General features: G+C 32.4%; 2 protein-coding genes across 2 annotated transcripts in view; one reads left to right on the top strand and one right to left on the bottom strand.

Annotated features, from left to right (window-relative positions):
* Nucleotides 1-6,791: 6,791 nt before the first annotated feature.
* On the bottom strand, nucleotides 6,792-25,682 carry LOC127706978 (ubiquitin carboxyl-terminal hydrolase MINDY-1-like). Its single transcript, XM_052211722.1, has 9 exons — nucleotides 25,375-25,682; nucleotides 22,152-22,891; nucleotides 21,574-21,680; nucleotides 18,748-18,938; nucleotides 15,745-15,887; nucleotides 15,147-15,340; nucleotides 12,441-12,551; nucleotides 8,741-8,930; nucleotides 6,792-7,497 (listed from the first exon to the last, which is right to left on the bottom strand). The coding sequence occupies exons 1-9, from the start codon at nucleotides 25,493-25,495 to the stop codon at nucleotides 7,483-7,485; spliced, it is 1,812 nt and encodes a 603-aa protein (XP_052067682.1). The 5' UTR covers nucleotides 25,496-25,682; the 3' UTR covers nucleotides 6,792-7,482.
* LOC127706976 (recombining binding protein suppressor of hairless-like) overlaps nucleotides 16,912-25,745 on the top strand; it is a 54,306-nt gene continuing 45,472 nt past the window's right edge. The window contains exon 1 of the mRNA XM_052211720.1: nucleotides 16,912-17,002. The gene's annotated coding sequence lies outside the window, so the exon portion shown is untranslated. The remainder of the gene's footprint in view (nucleotides 17,003-25,745) is intronic.

Genomic DNA, 25,745 nt, shown 5'->3' with positions numbered 1-25,745 from the left:
ACTACAAGTATCACTTAAACTTAACATGATCCAAGAAAATGAGGTCAAGGTCAGATAAATCAAGCCAGATATACATGTACACTTTACAATCATTCCATACACCAAATATAGTTGACTTATTGCTTATAGTATACAAGAAACAGACTTAACCAAGAAAACTAAACATTGACCAATGAACCATAAAAATGAGGTCAAGGTCAGATGAACCATGCCAGGCAGACATGTACAGCTTGCAATCCTTCCATACAACAAATATAGTTGACCTATTGCTTATAGTATTATAAAAACAGACCAAAACACAATAAAATGCTCCGCTGTGCGCAGCTTGATACGACCACAGAGGTCAAACCCTGAACAGTTGGGGCAAATATGGACACAACATTTAAGCTTGATACTCACTGAATTGGATTGTGATTAAATATTTGACACAACATAGGTTTCTGACACAGAATGAATGTGGTCTAAGAACTTATAAATTTTCAATTTACCTATTCAAACCATATCATTATTATTGCTTTAATATATAAATCAGAAATAACCAATTTATAATGGAGATTTTAAAGAAAAAAAAAGGAAAAAAAAATCCCTCCCCCCAAATTTTTTGAACCCCCTTATGATTCATTACCCCCAAACTCAATCCCAGGCTTCCCTTTGTGGTATGGTACCTTTCAGTACAATTTCAGAGAGATCCATACACTTGAACACGTTATTGTCTGGAAACTAGAAAAATGCTTGTTTTTTGGCCCCTTTTTGGCCCCAAATTCCTAAACGTTTAGGGCAATTACCCCCAAACTTAAACCCAGCTTTCCCTTTGTGATATGGAACCTTGTAGTACAATTTCATAAAGATCCATACACTTACACACAAGTTATTGTCCTGAAACTAGAAAAATGCTTGTTTTTTGCCCCTTTTTTGCCCCTAATTCCTAAAATTTGAGGCAATTACCCCCAAAATCAATCCCAGCATTCCCTTTGTGATATGGAACCTTGTGGTACAATGTCAGAGAGATCCATACACTAACACACAAGTTATGTCTGGAAGTTACAAAAATTCTTATTTTTGGTCCCTTTTTGGCCCCTAATTCCTTAACTGTTGGTACCATAACCCCCAAAATCAATCCCAACCTTCCTTTTGTGGTATTGAACCTTATGGTAAAATTTCAACGCCAACGTCATACCAATGTATGACCGCAAAATTTTTTTGCGGTCGTATAAAAACTTAACACTGAGCAATGAACCATGAAAATGAGGTCAAGGTCAAATAAAACCTGCAAGACTGACATGTACATCATAAAATATTTCCATACACCAAATATAGTTGACCTATTGCATATAGTATTAGAAAAAAAGACCAAAACTCAAAAACTTAACTTTGACCACTGAACCATTAAAATGAGGTCAAGGTCAGAAGACACCTGCCAGCTAGACATGTACACCTTACAATCATTCCATACACCAAATATAGCAGACCTGTTGCATACAGTATAAGAAAAAGACCAAAACACAAAAACTTAACTATAACCACTGAACCATGAAATTGAAGTCAAGGTCAGATGACACCTGCCAGTTGGACATGTACACCTTTCGGTCCTTCCATACACCGAATATGCTAGACCTATAGCTACTAGTATCTGAGATATGGACTTGACCACCAAAACTTAACCTTGTTCACTGATCCATGAAACCAGGTCGAGGTCAAGTGAAAACTTTCTGACTAGCATGAGGACCTTGCAAGGTATGCACATACCAAATATAGTTATCCTTTTACTCATAATAAGAGAGAAATTAACATTACAAAAAATCTGAACTTTTTTTTCAAGTAGTCGCTGAACCATGAAAATGAGGTCAAGGACAATGGACATGTGACAGACGGAAACTTCGTAACATAAGGCATCTTTATACAAAGTACCAGTATGAAGCATCCAGGTCTTCCGCCTTCTAAAATATAAAGCTTTTAAGAAGTTAGCTAACACTGCCACTGCCGTAGCCACCGGATCACTATCCCTATGTCGAGCTTTCTGCGACAAAAGTCACAGGCTCAACAAAAAACAAAAAAATAAAGTTAAGTCAGTATGACAGAAAAATTTCCAAAATATGGAGAAAATAACATACAATATACAGAAGCAACTGATGCAATGGTCGCTGTCATTTCAAGAATGTTCTCATGTTTATAATCACTCACTCAAGAATTTTTAAATAGGTCAGATCCTCTGTAAGAGCTTAAGCTTCCATCTAGAAAACAACTGTCAACATGATATTTTGAAACAATGCTCTAAAAGCTGTTTTTGAAAAGTTCTTAATTTTCACTATAAATACGTTGAGCAATATAATTGTGTTTAACTTTCTTTATTTTTTCATATTATTGTGAAGCATGTAATTGACAGAAATCGAAAAGTAATGTAATTACTTTTGATGAAGCAATCGATTTCAATCGATTACATACAAAATTTAGAGTAATCAATTATTAATCGATTGCACAAAAATACTTCAAGTAATCAATTATTAATCAATTACATTTGTCAGTAATCGTGCCCATCCCTGAAAAGGCTAGGTTCATTGAACATTAGGATTTTAGATTTCTCACAGTTTCTTGAGTAACAAAAAAGATGGATTAAACAGAAATATGGTGAGTCATCAATAATAATTCAGTCATAAAAAAATAAATAATAAGGCTTTTTTTCTTAAATATTTATTTGATATAACAATTTAATCAGACATATTTAAGGGAAAGGCATTGAAAGACATTCAAATAAAAAAGTGGTTTTAAATGACTAACTTTCACATACATATAAATAAACTTAATACAAATACATGTACAACTAAGGCTTGTTTTACTCATGACTGGTGCAATGACATCAGAGTGTAATGTAATTATCACTAGTTTCACATTAAACAAGAAACAGCATTCTGAAAAATCTAATTCGTAAATTATGTTAATACATATATGTAAGAGACAAAATTTTCTTAAAAAAAAAAGAATGAGGAATTACTTTTGAGTCAACATTTTATACACCATTTTACTTATTTATAAGATTAAAATATTTAGAGATTGTGATATTACACAAGAAAGAGTACATTTTGGGGATAAATTGGACTAGTAAATTCATTGAAAATTATAAATTACACTTCACCATTATTTATCTCATTTTTTATCATCAGAAAAAATATGTGTTATTGACTATTGCTGTATGATGACACAACTTTATTGTGATTTTATTGAAGTAACTTTATAAGGAATATTTATCAGACATAATAAAAAAAAACATAAAAATATACTTATTTCAGGTACATTGTGGCAACAAATTACATGAAGCACATTCACTGTTGAAAATAGTTTTTGTCCGTGTAAAGATTAAGATACTTTATACCTCCTATGTGAAGTTATCTTTGAACATGGATTGTATAGTACATTTTATGGGCGAGGCAATTGGTCAATATTTTGTGCAATTTTTTTGTGAAATGTATTATCTGTCGGTCATTTAACAGTGGCAAAACCAAAACATTTTTTTTTTAAATAAGTCTGTTTCATAGAACTTCACAGATTCACAATCTAATTCTGCAAATTGGATATTTTATATATTTCTTTGACTTATGGGAAAATCTGCAAGAAAATCAAACCTTATTCTAAAATTGAGAATGGAAATGGGGAATATGTCAAAGAGACAACAACCCGACCAAAGAGCAGACAACAGCCAAAGGCCACCAATGGGTCTTCAACGCAGCGAGAAAATCCCGCACCTGGAGGTGGTCCTCAGCTGGCAACTAAATAAAATTGTGTACTTTGTATTTAAATGTTCATATACTATCATGAATAATAAAAGATTCAACTTTTCGGTGTAAACTTCTATTCATTTAACACTATAATTCAATGTCCATTCCGTGTAAACTTAAATTCTATTCATTTAATGTCCAAGCTTATTTGACTCAAAAATGATTTAAACGATGTATCATGTAAACAAATTATATATAATTTATATAAGGAGTAAATTTCATTTTACAGTCAAACATCGAATAAAATATTTTATCTAAATGTATTTTGCACCTTGAAGTTTTTCCCTTCAAAGTAATAAGGCAGAGAGTTTAAAGATAAAATCTTGATCTGCAACATTAATATTTTTTCCATTTGAAAAATTTATGACAAAAATGCTATGTCTGAAAAATATCTATAAAACTGAACATATAACTAAAAAGAAGAAAAAGTTCAAATACAAAAAGACCATGTTTGTAAATGATATGTTATGGGTTCAACAGGAATCAAAACTGATTGCTGATGAAGGTAACATTCATATTGCTATAGAGCAATATTTTTTAGTAGCATGGCAAAAAAAAAAGCAAAAAAACAATTAAACATTAATTATATATTATGCATATCTCCAGATACATAATGTAACAAATCAATAAATTATTAAAAAAAGAAACAAAAAATACCAAAGAAGTAACAAATAAGTAATAAAATAAAATGGTCTTTTATTCCCACTATATACAATCAGTACTGCTAATCTACTGTAACAGTCCTCTGTATCTTACTGATGTTTGTTATATATGTATATCTACATGAATATGCAGCAACAATAGCAATCAAAAAGCTGAACGCAATGTCGTGCAAAGTATACCCATACACCTTTTTCGGACATTGACAGAAACATTCCATGCTCAGTGGGTTAAATAAAATGTGAATTAAAAAGTAACTGCCAGGCAACCAAAAAAAAACATTACAGGGTGCAACTCTACATTATAAAATTTGGGACCAAACATCAAATCACTACAGAAGCTGGGTAAGTTGTTAGGAAATATTCAATGTTTAGAGGTTTTTACAGAGGCGGATTTAGAGGGTTTTTCAGGGGGCCCAGGGCCCCCCTTTTTTGGGAAAAATTTGGTTGATTATATAGGGAATCACTGAAGCATGACTGGAGCGGGCCCCCTCTTAGGCAGTCAGTGGGCCCCCACTTGTGAAAAATTCTGGATCTGCCACTGTTTTATAGTAACTCCAAGTATCATTGCACAGGATGTAACTACCTAGCAGATCTGAAAATCCCTTACAGATAAACTTTAAGACCAAATATCAAATAATTCCTTCATACTGAAGCAGAGTAGATGAAAAAAAGTTACAGACAAACAGATGAATGGATGAATAAGGACTTTGCAGTAAACCACCCACTCTGCGAATGATTGCACAATTCAGTATTTTTTCTTTTATAATTCATATGTGCCATAACTGATGAATATTGTAGATAAACAGCTGATTAAATAGTCATGTCACTGAAATCTTTATAAAATTAGGATTGTAACAGTTAACTAATTGTAATGGATTTTGTAATAATAATGGAGTTAGTATTTTACTATATTATTTCAAACAATATGTTATAAACCAGGTACCAACAAATACATATTTTCATACTACAGTAGTTAATAGACTATTTTCATATTACCGACTTTTGATTCCGGATTATATAATTTGTCGACTGGTTACCTTGGACATCATGGTACCAAGTCAGGTAAGAGCAAGCTAAAGAAGTAAAACCAAGCTTTCAATCTGCACAATTTTGGGGGAAAATTACCTGGTTAATATTTTTTTTCACTACAAAATCATCGGAAAACAGTAAACTTCCCCTCAAATACACCGATTATATGTTTGATTTTACTTATTTTGGCTGCTCTTACTTGACTGAGTACCATGATGTCCAAGGTAACCAGTCGTCAAATTATATAATCCGGAGTCAAAAGTCGGTAATATGAAAATAGTCTATTGCAACAGAAAGTAATTTACAAGTCTTCTTAGTAGTTCCCATCAACAATTCCCTATACAGTCAATCCAATATGTAAAGGTCACCCTTTGATGCAAGAGAAAACTGACCTTATAAGAGAGAGGTGACCTCTGAATTGAGGTGACAAATACATGTGTATTACTACAGGGGAACAAAATGAGAATAATCTGACAGAAGACTTTACATAATAGAGTAACCTTTATAGCAGGTTTGACTGTACTTTAACTTCTTACAAAATTATAAAGTTAGATATGTATATATATGTGAAAATAACACAGTTAAAAATCTCACAACACTTCAGCAAATCATATGGGTTTTTTCTTACTTGACATTTGTCATTACAGGAATTTCATTAACCTAAATGCATTTACCAATTAACAAAACTTATCTACAGGTGGGTCAATCAAGTCTATATATATATATATATACACAGGAAAATTGTATTTTTTACACAAATGACCAATTTAACCCTTGGGGTCTAGCCTAATTTTTATACTTTGGAAATGAAAAATTTCATTGAAACAATTCACAGTAAACCAGGTTCAAGTTTGAGCTTTTAATAAGGTTTCATTTTAAAACCCAAAGCTCTTTTGCAATATTTTTTTTTAAATGCTGAACAGTCATCAGAAAGAAAAGAAATAAATTCACATGATGAAATGTTTTCATGAGTATGCAATTGTAAATATCATACCACATTTAATTCCTGATAATATGACAGAAGTTCAATACTTGCTTAAATAATTTTGATTGGTTATCATCAGAAAAATGTTGCTGCATGCTGTCAGGCAACACAATAATAATGATGACTATTTCTAACTTTTCAGCTAAAAAGAAGATAGTTCAGCTGTGTCATCAAGGACTGGCATAAAACAACTTCTTTTCGATCAGAGTAATTACCTTGTTAGAATGTTAAATGAGTTGAAAATTAAAAACTAAGAACAAATACAAGTAAGCAAATAATCTCCCCCCCACCCCTAAAAAAAACCAACTAGTTAACACCCCCCCCCCCCCCCAACCCCAACCCCATAGACATAATTATATTCTTTACAATAAATCTACACCCCAACAAAATGTTGCATGTCATATCATAGAAAGTATACCCCCTCTCATTATTTGACATTGACAAACAAAAATCCAAGCTGTCATCAAAGTAGTAAACAACTGGAAAGGAGTGCAACTATTCCTTAAAGAAAAATCAAATATCAAATTCTTTCAACCTATCATGTTTAGACACTAAAACAACAGACCTCATAAAAAGAACTATTTCTTGTTTACAAAGAGGATGAAAATGAGGTCAAGATCAAAAGTAAATAACTAGCTCATAGGCATAGGCAATACCCATACACATTTTGGCTATCACAGGTGACCATAGGTATATAATACACAGCTATCCACAATTGTAAACCTAATGCCTGATAGTGAAAACCTATGAATATCCACTTGCGACTTTTGTCTCAGATGAAACGAAAAAAGAACTACTAAATCACTAATGTCTTGCAGTCACACATTTCAGTTACATCTAGTAATCAAATTCAAATGCCTGTTTCATACTCTATAACAATTAAAAACACAATAAGTTAACAATGATCCTTTTATATGGATTCTAGACTGTTGAGCCATCTCTGCTTTCCAAATAGAAGACTAGGATTATCTCCCTTGTATATTTCTGTCCCATTATGACTAGGAGATGAATGATATCTAGCTGTATAAAACTCCCATCATAAAATGCAACACTGAAAAGACAAAACATATATATATATGCAATCATTTCCAGTTTACTCCTTTGATTTTAGTTTAGAAGTTCAATATTTAGCAAAACAATAAAAAGTTTAGTGATTTTCAACTCAATTCCTTTAGGGCTGTTCCAGATTTAAACACATGAGGAATTGGATGCACGTAAATTAATAAATAGTGGGTGGTCGCATTTTCTTTAGAAATTTGTAAAAAAGGAAATTTTATATTGTGGGTGGTTTGGGTCTAATAAAAAGCACTTATTGTAAAATTTGTGTTCATATTATATCACTAATGTGATCTCTTACACCCTCATTGCAATTGAAAAATTAATATACTTGAGCCATCTTTACCCGTGTTTTACCTGACAAAACACAAATCTCTGCAATATTCAATTCACACAATATTTTATTAAGCAAAGATATTACGTATTTTCCCAATGATGGATACATTTCTGAGCCACAAGTTCAGAAAATAAATTAACCTTGAAATATTGTTAAAGGTTGGTTACTACTATCACTTAATACTAAAGCTTCGCCTTAAAGGAAGGAAGGATGTAAGAATTGTAATAGTCTGAAAATTTTATCATGCAAATAACATGAGGAGCATGTAGATCTATTATGTCTTGACACAGTTATCTTCCATTGACAATTTTTGTAAAATTCAATGTTTTTCAAAGGGCATTATAGCAGCATGGTACCATATTGCTACTTTTTCATCATGGTTCTAAAACCTGTTGCTATATTTAAAGGAAACAGTTCTATTGCAAAAACTATTGGAGAGTACACTAAATACATTTCCTTTCTGAACAGTTAGATTTCTGTGTATTCATTATTATTCATATTATACCAAATTTTGTGGACTTCAAGGGAATAGGTAAACCACAAAATTAAACGTTAAATGAATCCACATTTATTGTTTTATTTTTACTTTCACTTAACATATGAGTTGTGTCAGGTAAAAATCAACCCTATGCAATTGCACGTATACATGTACTTGTATAAAACTTTTAGTGATTTTGGTATATTCAAATACAAAATAAAAGATGAATTTTGGTCTGTTTTGTAGGGTTCTTATAACAACTCAATTTTCAAACAGTTACAGACTTTCCGTAGAGATTTTTTCATCGCGAGATAGGTTATCAGATGTATTGATATTCATTTACATAAGGTTGATTTCTATCAGACGCAGTTCATATGTTATTATTTACATGCAATGTTTTATTTTTACTTTCACTTTACATACGTTACTATCTTTTTCCTTTGATCTTTCTCTGTGTCTATCTCTATCCCTAGGTCTCTCCCTATCTCTAGATCTCTGTTGACTACCACCAGGTGGCATTCTCTGGTTGCCCTGCTGCTGTGCTGGTGGTTGAGCAGCATGTTGGGCTGCTTGTGCATCTTCTTCAGCTTGTAGCCTTGCAGCAAATTCAGCACTGAAATGACAATGTGTCTTATATTTGCAATTCAAAATTTATCATAAAATAATAGAAGAGCGGCTATACTTTTATTCCAATATAGTTTGTTTTTCCTGTGTCTGATTTTATTTTACATACAATAAAATGCTTCGCTTGGCACAGCTTGATACGACTGCAGAGGTCGAACCCTGAACAGTTGGGGCAAGTATGGACACAACATTCAAGCTTGATACAGCACTGAATTTGGATTGTGATTAAATATTTGACACAGAATGAATGTGGTCTAAGAACTTAAAAATTTTTAATTTACCTATTCAAACCATATCATTATTATTTGCTTTTATATATAAATCAGAAATAACCAATTTAAAATGGAAATTTTTAAAGAAAAAAAAAGGAAAAAAAATCCCTCCCCCAAATTTTTCGAACCCCCTTATGATTCATCACCCCCAAAATCAATCCCAGCCTTCCCTTTGTGGTATGGTACCTTGCAGTACAATTTCAGAGAGATCCATACACTTGAACACAAGTTATTGTCTGGAAACTAGAAAAATGCTTGTTTTTAGGCCCCTTTTTGGCCCCAAATTCCTAAACGTTTAGGGCAATTACCCCCAAACTGAAACCCAGCTTTCCCTTTGTGATATGGAACCTTGTAGTACAATTTCAGAAAGATCCATACACTTACACACAAGTAAATGTCCTGAAACTAGAAAAATGCTTGTTTTTTGCCCCTTTTTGGTCCCTTTTTCCTAAAGTTTTCAGGCAATTACCCCCAAAATCAATCCCAGCCTTCCCTTTGTGGTATGGTACCTTGCAGTACAATTTCAGAGAGATCCATACACTTGAACACAAGTTATTGTCTGCAAACTAGAAAAATGCTTGTTTTTTGCCCCTTTTTTGGCCCCTAATTCCTAAATTTTTGAGGCAATTACCCCCAAAATCAATCCCAGCATTCCCTTTGTGATATGGAACCTTGTGGTACAATGTCAGAGAGATCCATACACTAAAACACAATTTATGTCTGGAAGTTACAAAAAATGCTTATTTTTTGCCCCTAATTCCTGAACTGTTGGTACCATAACCCCCCAAAATCAATCCCAACCTTCCTTTTTGGTATTGAACCTAATGGTAAAATTGCATAGAGATCCATTCACTTAAACTAAAGTTAGAGTGCGAAAACTAATGGGTCTTTGGACGAAGACAACGCCGACGACGCCAACGTCATACCAATATACGATTTTTTTGCGGTCGTATAAAAATCACATGATAACATTTGAAATCTATACAGTGTTTGGATCAACACAACATCATCTACATAATCACATCCACTTGAGTGCTGTCACCTTACAGTAGGTTTGCATCAGTGGGTCAAAATAGAAAAGTGTGGTAGAATACCTTAAGTGGAAATCTTTCTAAATCATTGGATTTGCTTAATTCACCTGTGTAAATAAACTGGCGAATGCATCATTGTGCATAGAAAAATGTCACATGATACAGCTTCTTCATTCTCCACATTGAAACAAAAATTAACCCTGAACTATTCTATTGAGGTCAACAAACATTGTAAATTCATTCCCGTGGAAAGTAAGAGTGATGCAACAAAGTAGAAAAGAATATTTTCCTTTAATGTGAGACTTAGACTATAATTTTTTTTTTTTTTAAATGAGGTAAAAACTCATTTTTGCTGCTGTAAAAACACTTTCCAGAAAAATAAGTTTTTGGAAGTGGTCAATTCTACAACTTGAACCTGAAGTTATCACTTTCTCATTCAAATAAGTATTTTTTAAACTCACTTCTTTTTGACTCAGGACAATTTAGACCCTGTTCTTTGTTATAAAGAGTTTAAATTGCTTTCTTAATGTCTTAGTTATTTGTTTCATTTGGGTTGCTGTCTCATTGACATATACTCCACATCACCTTTTATTTACTTTGTAAAGGTTGTGTCCTACAATGACTGTTATTACAGATCTCAAGTGATATTAAAGTTCTTTTGTTATTATTCATTAAATACTGTTAATTCAGAAATTTTTGCAATGTTTTTATCATTGTAAAGATTGAAATTGGATAGGTTTTGCAAATATAAAAACTCACATTTAAAATTTTGATAACAATATTTGTATGCAGCATTTTTTGAGTCACATGACATATGTGTTTGTTGTTGTTTATGATCTGAGGTAATTACTTTTTTTCTAGCTGAGGTTATAACTCACTCAGACAAATGTGTTTATTATTGTTTTTTGAACTAAGGATAAAACTTACTAGGAGAAATGTGTTCCTTAATTTCTTTTACCCTAGGTATTTACTTACTCAGAGAAATATGCTTGTTATTGTTCTTGGAACTGATGTGATAACTTACTCCGACATATGTGTTTATTATTGTTTTTTGAACTAAGGATAAAACTTACTAGGAGAAATGTGTTCCTTAATTTCTTTTACCCTAGGTATTTACTTACTCAGAGAAATATGCTTGTTATTGTTCTTGGAACTGATGTGATAACTTACTCCGACATATGTGTTTGTAATTTTTTTAGCTGAGGTTATAACTTACTCAGACATATGTGTTTGTTATTGTTTTTTTGAGCTTAGGTTATAATTTACTAGGACACATGTGTTTGTTAATGTTTTTTTAGCTAAGGTTATGATTTACTCAGACAAATGTTTGTTCTTGTTTTTTGAGGTAATAATTTACTTAGACAAATGTGTTTGTTATTGTATTTTGAGCTGAGTTTATAACTTACTCAGACATATGTGTTTGTTATTGTTTTTTTACCTGAGGTAATAACTTACTCAGGCATATGTGTTTGTTATTGATTTTTGAGCTGAGGTTTTAACTTACTAAGACAAATGTGTTTGTTCTTGTTTTTTGAGATTGTAACTTACTCAGACAAATATGTTTATTGTTGTTTTTAGAGGTTTTAACTTACTCAGACAAATGTGTTTGTTGTTGTTTTTTGAAGTTGTAACTTACTTAGACAAATGTGTTTGTTGTTTTTTGAGGTAGTTACTTCCTCAGACAAATGTTTTTTATTTTTTTTTTTTTGAGGTTGTAACTTACTCAGACAAATGTGTTTATTGTTTTTTTGAGGTTGTAACTTACTCAGACAAATGAGTTCATTGTTGTTTTTGAGCTAAGGTTATAATTTAATCAGACATATGTGTTTATTTTATTTTTTTGAGCTAAGGTTATAACTTACTAGGACAAATGTGTTTGTTATTGTTTTTTTGAGCTAAGATTATGATTTACTCAGACAAATGTGTTTGTTCTTGTTTTTTGAGGTTATAACTTACTTAGACAAATGTGTTTGTTATTGTATTTTAAGCTGAGTTTATAACTTTCTCAGACATATGTGTTTGTTATTGTTTTTTGAACTGAGGTAATAACTTACTCAGGCATATGTGTTTGTTATTGATTTTTGAGCTGAGGTTATAACTTACTCAGACAAATGTGTTTGTTATTGTTTTTTGAGCTGAAGTTATAACTTACTCAGACGTGTCTGTTATTATTTTTGAAGTGAGGTAATTACTTACTCAGATAAATTTGTTCTTTGATGTTGTGGTTGTTGTTGAGGAGCTTCAGCTATTTCCATCTGTTCTGCACACATTTGTTGTTCTTGTTGTAGAGACATGGCTAATAAATAACTGGAAATAATCAAAACATTAGTTACATTACAGACATGAATGTGTGTACTTAGTGCCAATTGTATCTTCAATGCTTCATGCAAAATGTGATTGTCATGCACTTGCTTTCATTTTGTATAATTGTTTTAAAAAAATAAACTGAAGAATGTGTCCATGGGACACAGATATGGACACAGATGCCATTGCTTGAAAAAATACAAAAAAATCTGCAATTTTTCAATTTACAAAGGGACATAACTAAAGAACCTTGAAAGTGAGACCAGCCAAATTCAAAATTGATCTGTGTTTGGGGGTAATATGCATTATGTATAAATTTTATAACATTTAGTTGAGGCAAACTAAAGTCAGAGAATGAAAACTAATTTTGGATGTACAGACCAATGGACAAGGGTAAACTTAATGCCTCCTCTGCCAGGGAGTGGGCATAATAACATTCAATTTTATAATGAAAGAACACAACAGTGCCTAATATTGCATCAATGATTCATGAAAGCATATAATTGAGACGTGTTAAACACTGCCTTGTTTTTGGACTAAAAGATTCTGTGACTATAGGACTTTGATATAATAAGTTGTGAAATGGTAAAATTTCATGTGATTCAATGAAAACAAACTTGAATTACAACTGATAATTTTTTCTGTAGTGCAGGTTTGATATTCTTACTCATGATTAACTTCCTCATCACTATTTACAGCAGACTTTTTACAGACACATCTGTTATTTGGACCAGTCCCTGTTTGATAGGCACATCAGGAGGTAAGACTGGGCACTGTGGTGCAGGTTTGATATACTTACTCATGATTAACTTGCTCATCACTGTTAACAGGCACATCAGGAGGTAAGACTGGTTCCTGTGGTGCAGGTTTGGTATACTTACTCATGATTAACTTGCTCATCACTGTTAACAGGCACATCAGGAGGTAAGACTGGTCCCTGTGGTGCAGGTTTGATATACTTACTCATGATTAACTTGCTCATCACTGTTAACATGTACATCAGGAGGTTAGACTGGTTCCTGTGGTGCAAGTTTAGAGTACTTACTCATGATTAACTTACTCATCACTGTTAACAGGCACATCAGGAGGTAAAACTGGTTCCTGTTTGACAGTTTTTTTTATATATAGTTACTCATGATTAACCTGCTGGTCACTGTCAACACATACATCAGGAGGTAAGACTGGTTCTTGTGGTGCAGGTTTGATATACTTACTCTTGATTAACTTGCTCATCACTGTTAACAGGTACATGAGTAGTTAAAACTGGTTCCTGTTTGACAGGTTTGGTATACTTACTCATTATTAACTGGCTCATCAGTGTAAACAGGCACATCAGGAGGTAAACTGGTTCCTGTGGTGCAGGTTTGATATACTTAATCATGATTAACTTGCTCAACACTGATAACAGGCACATCAGGAGGAAAGACTGGTTCTTGTGGTGCAGGTTTGATATACCTACACATGATTAACTTGCTCATCACTGTTAACAGGCACATCAGGAGGGAAGACTGGTTCCTGTGGTGTAGGTTTGATATACTTACTCATGATTAACTTGCTCATCACTGTTAACAGGCACATCAGGAGGGAAGACTGGTTCCTGTGGTGTAGGTTTGATATACTTAATCATGATTAACTTGCTCATCACTGTTAACAGGCACATCAGGAGGGAAGACTGGTTCCTGTGGTGTAGGTTTGATATACCTACACATGATTAACTTGCTCATCACTGTTAACAGGCACATCAGGAGGGAAGACTGGTTCCTGTGGTGCAGGTTTGATATACTTAATCATGATTAACTTGCTCATCACTGTTAACAGGCAAATCAGGAGGTAAACTGGTTCCTGTGGTGCAGGTTTGATATACTTAATCATGATTAACTTGCTCATCACTATAAACAGGCACATCAGGAGGTAAACTGGTTCCTGATGTGCAGGTTTGATATACTTTATCATGAGTAACTTGCTCATCACTGTTAACAGGCAAATCAGGAGGTAAACTGGTTCCTGTGGTGCAGGTTTGATATACTTAATCATGATTAACTTGCTCATCACTGTTAACAGGCACATCAGGAGGTAAACTGGTTCCTGTGGTGCAGGTTTGATATACTTAATCATGATTAACTTGCTCATCACTGTTAACAGGCACATCAGGAGGTAAACTGGTTCCTGTGGTGCAGGTTTGATATACTTAATCATGATTAACTTGCTCATCACTGTTAACAGGTACATCAGGAGGTAAACTGGTTCCTGTGGTGCAGGTTTGATATACTTAATCATGATTAACTTGCTCATCACTGTTAACAGGCACATCAGGAGGTAAACTGGTTCCTGTGGTGCAGGTTTGATATACTTAATCATGATTAACTTGCTCATCACTGTTAACAGGCACATCAGGAGGTAAACTGGTTCCTGTGGTGCAGGTTTGATATACTTAATCATGATTAACTTGCTCATCACTGTTAACAGACACATCAGGAAGTTAACTGGTTCCTGTGGCGTAGGTTTGATATACTTACTCATGATTAACTTGCTCATCACTGTTAACAGGTACATCAGGAGGGAAGACTGGTTCCTGTGGTGTAGGTTTGATATACTTACTCATGATTAACTTGCTCATCACTGTTAACAGGCACATCAGGAGGTAAGACTGGTTCCTGTGGTGTAGGTTTGGTATAGGTATGGAATTCAGAATCTACAAAGTAATGGTCTCCTTCTACATTGTTTAATGTCTCCCATACCACATTCCTTTCATGTAAAAATCCTTGATCTGTTACCAGCAAAAATAATTCATCCTGAAAAATAATGGCAAGGAAATAAAAGAAATTTATTGGATCTGGATGCAAGCACATATAAATTGAAATTACTGTTGACATGAGAAACCAGTTTTTGTATAAATCTATAATAAACTGATGACACAGAGATATGTCTGGCCGGTATGTTAGTTTGATAAAATATATTAAAAAAACGAATTTGAAATGGCAATTTTCTATTAAACATATAAACTATGAAATCATTCAAAGTCAATAAACCATGCATACCAAATTTCATTAACTTACCAATCTCAGTTCAATAATTATCTATTCCTGTAATTTCTTTGATCAAATTCAAAAATGTTTCTGCTTTCTTGCACATGTTGCAGCAATGATATGAAATTTAACTATGTATTTATTGATATCAGATATGTAACAAAATGTACCTTTTGTCTATATAATGTACAGAAATGGTTGTTTCTAAAGAAGACACAAAGTTGATCTGGTTTTAATGTGGATGACAATTCACACAGGCCATGGTATGTCAGCTGAGATGCTGTCCTATCAAGGAAACCTTCTGCAACAAGAGCTACAAAATAAAAGAAACAAAATGTACTGTGAGCTAATGATTGCTTATCATATCCCAACTGAATGTTGTTGTCTCTAGTTTTGCAGTTAAAGATACAAGTTTTCAGAAAAACAGGAAGTAGATCATTGAAGGAACAAAAAAATGTGTCATACATATGGACTAAATGGTTGAGGCTTCATGTCATAGATCCAGAGCTGTGACTTGATGAAAATGTACCTAAACTTTCATTTAAGTGCACAACAATCCTAAAGGGTATAAGTTGAGGAACTGAAAACATGTAACAATGTTTGGCATAAATTAATTGAGCTTGTTAATCTATATCAAGGAGTTGTGGCTTGTAGTTGCTAGGAAAAATGTGACAGAAATGTGTAATCAATAATAGACAGAAAGATAGATAAAGTCCTTCAATCAAAGTATGAAGTTTTTTTCAGCTACTGGGGATTTATTCATTTTCTTGTGTACCAATTTTTTGTTAATTGAGGAAAACTTAAATTTTGTTGGATATTCAATTTTGTGGTTTTGCCAAAGTCTGCATACAAGCCTGTAGAAAATTTGTACTTTGTTAAATATTTAAATTTGTGGTTTACCTATAACCAGGAAATCAACAAAAATTGGTAACAAATAAGAAATAATGAATCCGTGGTATTCTAAATGTACTGTATAATATCTGAGATAATATCTGAGATAATCTGAGACATCTAACATCTTTAATGGTTCAATATTTCAAATTTTGAAGAAAAAGATAATTACATGACTAAGAATTCAAGAGTGTATAAAATTTACATATTTTTCATTAAATTGAGGTTTTTAAGTTTGTAGAATCATGTTATTGATGTATAATGCCTCAGATCCCCTTTTTTTTATATCATTAACTTCTAATATCTAAACTAGAGAATATCAAACAATTCAAAAATAGATATAATTGATTTTTCAAACAAAACTTTTTAACAATATCACTATAAAAATCTGTTTGAAAGCAAACAATAATGATTTTTATGTAATAATAATAATTTCTTCCTGTAAATTTAACTACTATATATATTCTTTTTGTCAATGACTTTTGTTTTTATTTCCTGTTTAACAGGGAAATTTCAAAACTGGTGGGATTATTTTATGTAAGTATTTTGTAATATCTATAACTTGTGTAAATCTTTTGAAGATATGATAAACTGATTTATTTTTAACAATATAATTAATTTTCAGACAATGGGAATCAATACAATACTTAATCTTTGTTTGTCCTTTTAAGTTTCTTATATGTCTAATGAGTCATTTCTTCATTTCACAAAATATCTCATATAAAAGGTTATCTTCATACATTTTCAAATGAATGTTTGAAAGGTCTGTTTGTCTGTTCAGGTCAACCATTATCTGTGTTCATAGGCTTCAAACTCTATAGTATAATGGTAAAAATTATGCAAACATACTGTTTTGTATTCAGTCTATCTAGAATTATTCCTCGACCTGAATATACATGAAATATTTGTCACTGGACATTATGTAAATAACAATTAATCGATTGGAATTATGCCCATTTTCAGGTATCATCTTATATATTCATCTCCTCTCATACAAGTATATGAAACTTTGTACATTTAATAAAAAAGTCTATCAAAACTGATCATGTGAGTCCTCAAAAGACCATGAGGTAAATACATAATCTAAACCAATGGTTTCCTTTGGCCATGGTGTTGTCATGCCTTTACTTGAGTTATGGTTTTTTAATTGTCCCCTTGGTACTTTTTCCTCACTTTTATTATTTCTATTAATCTAATATCTTCTAGGCAAACATTAGAGCCACCATATAACTGGAGTTTTCAGGCAGAATATATTTTTAATCTAGCTTGCAATTTTATAATGATGTCAAATATTGATTGATTGTTGGTTGCTTAACAACCAGTGGCAAATATTTCATGCATGTTCAGTAAGAGAACAAATTAACAGTAAATAAAATAGGTAGGTCCTTTAATAGAGGCCTGTCCGAGATGAAAGGTTTGGGAAATTTTGACTGCCACTGGAAAATGAGGGTATATTGGATAGGGACAGAAATTTTGCCTTGCAACAGGCCACCTACAGACCCCCAAAGAGTTGTTCCAAGGGTTCTTAATATGCATACATGTAGGCTGTGGCACTCTCTTCACACAAAGCATCAGATTTATAATTAAAGTCCACAATTCTGACAGGATGTGCCTGTGTACTTGTACATCCTGCACAGTCAAGTTTTCTGGTTACATATAACTATGGTGTTCAAACTGGATTTAGATGTGTATTTACCCAATGCATAATTAATCAATAAGTTTTAAACAATACTCAATCAAGCAGAATAACAAATCTTAAGCCGGAAATGTTCATGCAGTATTTATCAGCAATAAATACATTATGGGAAAATATAAAATTCCTCTGTGAAAGCTTGAGAAACAGGAAGTTGAAGAGGCTTCCCAAGCTTTTCACATATTTTGTAGCCACTATAAACATATGTGATATTTTTGGATGATGAGTGCTTGTTATTATAATGCTATCAAATATTGATACTTTCAAAATTGTTCAGGGTAAGGCCAAAATACAATTTGACTAATTCTAAGACTTGTAGTAATGTAAAGTGGGAAATTTTTGTTAGTGATTTATTCTAAGCTAATTTTGCCATTAAAATCAGGAAAAACACCCCTGCATATATTTGAACTTGGGCAGATGATAATTAATTCAAAAGACAAGAATAACAAAAACAAGACCCTGTGAACAGGTATGGCCTTTAAAATCATGAAATTTAAACTCCGTGAAAATGAACCACTTTACAGTACATTCATTTACAACCAATCTTCAGTGACTGGTTGATGGCTTTCTGAACTCCTCTGTAAAATACCTTCAGTGACTAGTTGATGACTTTCTGAACTTCTCTGTGAAATAATCTTCTCTACTAACTGGTTATAACTACAGTTACCAATGGCTGTAACCTCACTTTGGTTCTGTGGGTCAACCAACCAACCATGGTAAAGTGATATACCAAGCAGGTCAAATATTATACATTCTGGTGTGTACTCAAACTCACTCACTCTATAAATAGAATACAAGCAACCATGGAAAAATGATATACCAAGCAGGTCAAATATTAAACATTCTAATGTGTACTCAAACTCATTCACTCTATAAATAGAATACAACCAACCATGGTAAAGTGATATACCAAGCAGGTCAAATATTACACATTCTAATGTGTACTCAAACTCATTCACTCTATAAATAGAATACAACCAACCATGGTAATGACATATACCAAGCAGGTCAAATATTAAACATTCTGGTGTGTACTCAAACTCACTCACTCTATAAATAGAATACAAGTAACCATGACAGGTCAAATACTAAACATTCTAATGTGCACTCAAACTCACTCACTCTATAAATAGAATACAACCAACCATGGTAAAGTGATATACCAAGCAGGTCAAATATTATACATTCTGGTGTGTACTCAAACTCACTCACTCTATAAATAGAATACAAGCAACCATGGCAGGTCAAATACTAAACATTCTAATGTGCACTCAAACTCATTCACTCTATAAATAGAATACAACCAACCATGGCAGGTCAAATATTAAACATTCTAATGAGCACTCAAACTCATTCACTCTATAAATAGAATACAAGCAACCATGGTTAAGTGATATCCCAAGCAGGTCAAATATTACACATTCTGGTGTGTATTCAAACTCACTCACTCTGTAAATAAAACAAAGCAGGTGATTCTAGAGTTAACTCAAACTGTCTGTAGATAGGTTTAAAGGATAAAATCTCAAACACACATTTACTCTCATAAAATTGCAAGCTCTAATTTTTGTGCATGAAAATACCCAGAATCTATAATGGGAATAAGGTTGTTATTTACCATCTGTATAAAGTCACATTTTTTGTTGTCAAAAATGACTAGCTTTGATTTGTGACTTTTGCTTATGAGTATAACTCTTTTATCTATATGAAGATGAATGAATCACTGAATCATACGGTGGATTCATTTATTTTTGTGGATTTAGGAAACAATGCATTCTTGTGGATATTTGATTTTTTGAAAAGTTTGGTTTTGTAAAAGTTTGTATACAAGTTATAAGACAATTTATACTTTGTTGAACATTTAAGTTTCCCTATAACCACAAAATCAACTAAAATTGATACTCAACAAATGATAATGAATCAACAGTACTTACTTAGTTTGAAAGAAGGTATGAGGTTGTTACAGATATACTCAAAACTACAGCCAATCAACTGACCAGAGACTCAGAAGACTCTATTGACCTCATCTGGCTTTCAGTTATTTTAGGGGACCCTACCTATATAGGGCTACACTTAATTAACCTGAACCTTTAAACCAACCTTACCCTAACACTACTAGCCCTTAAACCTAACCCTAACCTACATGTAAACAAACCTTAACCGAACCCTAACCTCAAACAATCCCTTACCTAACCCTAGTTTACAGGGTCATCTAACGAAAATCATTTATGAAGGGCCATTCATCTTACGTCTGTCCATAAAATTGACTCAATCAAAGTAACATAAACTTAAAAAGAAGGATTTATCTTAAGATACAATTTGAAAGTATACACCCTTGTGATATTTCATTTAATTTGACCAGAAGTTTTAAAGAAGTTTTTAACAGAGGCACAGCATTTCTAAGTTAATGTCAATAACATAACGTGTGTTCAATATATCTGTTTCACTACTGAGATAAATGATTACAAAATAACATTAACAATACAATCTGTTAACATTTAATGGAAAACCACAGATACATAGATGTTTTTTACATAAATGGCAATCCATTTATTATTGATGAAATTAATTATTATCATATTTACAATTCATATGCAATTAGGATGAATTTCATCAATTGTGGAGAGGAAATTGCAAAGAATTTTTTCTATTGTATATATAATGATGTTATTATACAACTTATTAGGCTAAAACAAACAAAAAGTTGTTTCTAAGGTTATATGGTTGTCAGAAAGAGAGACTAAGGATTCAGATAAAATTTGGCTCAATTCTTCTAATTTCCTTTTGGAAATATTTCTAAACTAATTATGAGATTATTTCTAAACAAATTAAAAAAGACAGGTACATGAACATACTAATCCTAATAATACTAAATGAGGGTCTATATGGGGGTTTCTTCATATTTTATCACCTCATTATTCTTATAAGTCTCTATTTACACCAAATGCTTTCATTTAAAAAAATAAAAAATGAGGGCACCAATTTAAACAAAAAGTGCAAAAATTAGGTTATCTAATTTGTGATACTGGTCACTGGTCAGTTTAATTATCTCATCCTTGATTTCACTACTGCATGCAGCTGGATACACACACAATATTGTCCAAAGTATACCACCACTTGTTATTAGAAAAAATTATGAAGGTTCAATGCTCAGTGGGTATGATAAAAATTCAAAGTACATGTATAGTCAAATTTGAAATGACTTCATGGCAAATCTGAAACTCACTTACAAGGCAATATCTCAGCATTATAAACTTCCACACCAAATATCAAATCATTCCTTAATAACAAAAATAAAGCTGAGTTATATCTAACATAAGTAACAGACAATGGACCAACAAACAAATTGGATAATATCAATTATCTTGGTGTACGTGTAATCAAGAATTTTTAACACGACTTTGTATTTCATACCTACCCATTAAATCTAACATTAACGTCCAGACCCGTTTGTAGTTTATGAATTACAGCCATGGCATCCTGCATGTTCTGTTCATAATTTAATTGCACAACCTCTGTAGCATTCTGTAATATAAACCAAAATAATTTAATATATTCCAAAATTTTTATTGACATCAATTGTACGCGATGTTGATGAAGCAAGAAAATTTCTGCTGAAAGGTTTCCAAAATAATTTTAGTAGAAACTTTCTAAGAGATGATAGATTAGTAAGTGAGTACATGTACCAGTATTTCCTCTCAAACATCAACTTCTCCAATTAATGACTGTACTGGTATTATATTTCTCTAATTCTCAATGAATTTAAACAATTCTAACCGATTCGATAGTTTTTTGTTAAGTCACATCAGTTAATATCATGTTCAACAAAGTATTGAGGTAAAATCCGAATATGTCACATTGTTGCTTATATTAGGTGTTCACAAATAAAAGAAGATATTTTGAAAAAAAAAAAGGAACAATTCAACATAATCTGTTTCAATATTCCACTTCATTATAACTTGTATAAGCATTTCATTAATTACTTAAGATTTTTACCTGTGGTTTGTTAGCAAATATACATTCACCTAGATGTGCCATCATTTGTTCTGAGGAAATTATTTCGGTATCAGAAGTGAATTTAATTTTTCCTTTTAATAATAAAACATTCATGATTGCCAACAATGGGCAAGGTCCATTTTCATTCTGTGTGATAATTGGAATTTCTTTGCCTTTAAACTTTGCCCATTTTATTTGATAAACACCCTCTAAAGAGCCACAACTAGATTTGTCATCCATAGGAGACTGAGAACGCTCATTAACACAATCTGTAGATTCTTGTTTTAATGATTCCTGTAATGTAGCACCATCTTTTGTCGCCAATTCTTGTTCATCCCCTTCTATAGGAGGTAACTTCACAGTTAATTCAGAATTTGTCTCCGATTTCAAAATTTCTGATTCTGAACTTTGAAATTTAGACACATCTGACATCTGTGAGTCATCTTTAGAGTCTGACATCTCAGAGATGCCTTTTTTTGAGGGAGGTAATTTCACTTTCAATTCCTCATCTCCAGACACTTCATTATCTTCGCTATTGTTTGCTTCTTTATCAGCCTCAGAAGACTTTTCATTTCTTTTGGTAGATGGCAATGCCCACTTATCTGTTTCTATAGTTTCACCAGTTACAATGTCACTGTTTGGTACTGGCTTATCTTCTCCTGGAGGAGAATAAACATCTGGTTGACTTTGATCCAATGTTGTGGTATCCTCTAAACACATTTCTTCTACATCATCAGATCCTAAAATGTTTCATACGCTTTTTTAATGTTTCAAACATTTACAAAAAAGAAATATTCGATAACAATTTACATTCAGCAATCAGTCTTTTTCAATTTGTCAAATAAAGTTAAACAAGAGTGCACACGCTGAAAAGTCTTACCTGTTTTACTTATCATTGAATTTATGTTGAAAGTCTGTAATATGAAGGTTTGACTACAAGTATTACATAAACTCAACATTATCAATGTTCTATGAAAATGAGGTCATGGTCAGATGAACCATAACAGACAGACATGTACACATCACAATCATTCCATACACCAAATATAGTGGTCATATCACTAATAGTACATGAGAAACAGATCAAACCACAAAATCTTAACAATGACAAATAAACCATGAAAATGAGGTCAAAGTTATATGAACTCTGCCAGACAGACATGTACACCTTACAATGGTTCCATACACCTAATATAATTGACCTATTGCTTATAATATGGATGACAAATATACCAAACCAAAAAAATTAAACATTGTTCAATGAACCATGAAAATGAGGTCAAGGTCAGATGAAACCTGCCTGAGAGACATGTACACCTTATACTCATTCCATAATACATATATATATAGTGGCCCTATTGCTTATAGTATCTGAGAAATAGACCAAACCACAAAAAAACAAAACATTGTCCAATGAACCATGAAATTGAGGTCAAGGTCAAACGAAACCTGCCAGTCAGACATGTACACCTTACAATCATCCATACACCAAATATAGTTGAGCTAAAGCTTATAGTATCTCAGAAAAAGTCTTGACCACGTAACATTTTCTTGATCACTGATCCATGAAATGAGGTCGAGGTCAGGGGAACCCTACCTGACGGACACATAGACGTTGCAAGGAACCCATATACCAAATATAGTTACCCTTATACTCATAATAAGTGAGTACATGTATTTCACTTGACAAAATCAAAATGCTTGTAAGCTCTGAAGGGTAAGAAATCTGAGGAATGCTTTCATTTTGCAATTTTGTGAACTCAAAATATAACTTTAAATTGTATTAAGCTAGGCAAATTAAAAATTTGAGTTGGAGTTATCTTCCTTTGTCCATGATTGTACATTTGTAGTTGAACCTATTTTTATCACAGATTCATACACCATGCATTACATAAATTTTAATAAAGAAAATTCTTCTTGAAAAGTATGGTAATTCACATACACATCATATTGTAACATGAATATCTAAGTATAACATATCATTAATAAATTTCTTGACATTTGACTGGATAGGATCTAAGGAATGATCACCTCACAGCACTATTTTGTTTGAACTATGAAAGGTAGTGATAAACCTTGGGAGATTTAGATATCAAGTCAGTATCCGGGTTTTGGTAACATTTAATGCAATCTTTACCCAAAAACTGCAACTTTTTTTCAAGCAGTTACTGAACCATAAAAATGAGGTCAAGGACAATGGACATATGACAAACCTTCTGAAAAATAAAGCTTTATACAAATAGTTTACGCAGACAACGGATTATAATCACTATGTTTCCCATTCTGCAACTATCATCACAGGCAAGACAAAAATCGTTGATACATTATTGACTTGCAAGAAAATAATTGAAACCTAATTTGTATAAGTGTACATGTGACCAACATGTAAGATTTACCTCAGTTGGAGATCGTTTGGACATGTGCTTAACATGTTTAGTTATTGAAAAGGATATTAGCTGAAAGATTGAAACTAGGGAACCAATTTCACTGCCTCATTGGGAATGCCAAAAAAATCCTTCTTATACAGGTGACAGGTAAAACAATGATGTGCCTGATTATTTTATTTTGTATTTATGTTATAAAATCAAGCCTTTGGTGACAAATTCAATTGCAACTCTTTCATTATTTCTGTTAAATTTATTAAGAACTTTTATAGACTTGTGTCATGACATTTAGAGCTTGAGATGTTGTAAAGAAACCAGTCTACTGTTAAAAACAATATGCTGCCCTGTAGTCCAATGCCTTTTAAGTATTTTTTTCATCGGGATGCTGTGTCTTATTGATGTATACCCCTCATCTCCTTTTATTCATCAAACCAATTGTTCAGAAAGAATAAGGTTTGTCCACCTTCAAATTTTACAATTCCTGGAGCTGAAAAATGTTAGAACGATAAGCAGAAAAATATAATAAATTTAAAATTTATATCATCATTTCATAATTTTCTGACCATTTGTAAACATTAAGAGACAAGTAGTTTGAAGTGTGGCAAGGAAAAAATAGTATAAAGTACATGTATAAATAGAATTTTTTACTCTTTAAGCATTTACAAAAAGTTACATGTAGTTCTATAATTTGCCCATATGTGTAGTTTCACTTCATTTCTTTAATATCTATTTGTAAAAGACACTAACACAAGTTGTGTGTCTGTCTTCTGTATACATATTGATGTTCTATTATATTTATATAGGTGAAGTTTCAGCTATAAAATTGTGGCATGACTTACCAGGGTTTGGTGATGCGTCATCAATTCGAGTAATTACAGCATGGATTTCGCTAGATTCGGTTTTATTTGAATTGTTGGTATTGACATTTGAAACGGCGGTAATATTGTCGTTTGTAGACATGATAACAAAATTAGTGCAAGCAGGTTATTACACAATGTTCTTTATTTTTGTGTTGCTTTTCGCTTCAACTGTAAACAACTCTCGCCATTTTTCTCACCACAATTTATCCTCGACTCTAATTCTACAAATTTTCCCAGGGGTTCAATGCGGGATGAATATACTCATACAATATATTGAAAGTGTAGCGACATATGTATGGACGCTTTTTCCAGAGAAAATGTTTATAATCGTTCAGTCCTTTTGGTCCACA

This window comes from Mytilus californianus, unplaced genomic scaffold, assembly GCF_021869535.1.
Source record: "Mytilus californianus isolate M0D057914Y unplaced genomic scaffold, xbMytCali1.0.p SCAF_6, whole genome shotgun sequence".
Taxonomy (NCBI): Eukaryota; Metazoa; Mollusca; class Bivalvia; order Mytilida; family Mytilidae; genus Mytilus; species Mytilus californianus.
Note: the sequence above shows the minus strand (reverse complement) of the source record. Positions and strands in the feature narration are given on the sequence as shown.

Coding starts and splice junctions, on each gene's coding strand:
- LOC127706978 (XM_052211722.1), bottom strand. CDS start 25,495: ATGTCTACAAACGACAATATTACCGCCGTTTCAAATGTCAATACCAAC. Junction 18,939..21,573: donor GTTAATGTTAGATTTAATGG/GTAGGTATGAAA, acceptor TTCTATTTATAG/AGTGAGTGAGTTTGAGTACA. Junction 15,888..18,747: donor TCATCAACTAGTCACTGAAG/GTATTTTACAGA, acceptor TTTATTTTGTAG/CTCTTGTTGCAGAAGGTTTC.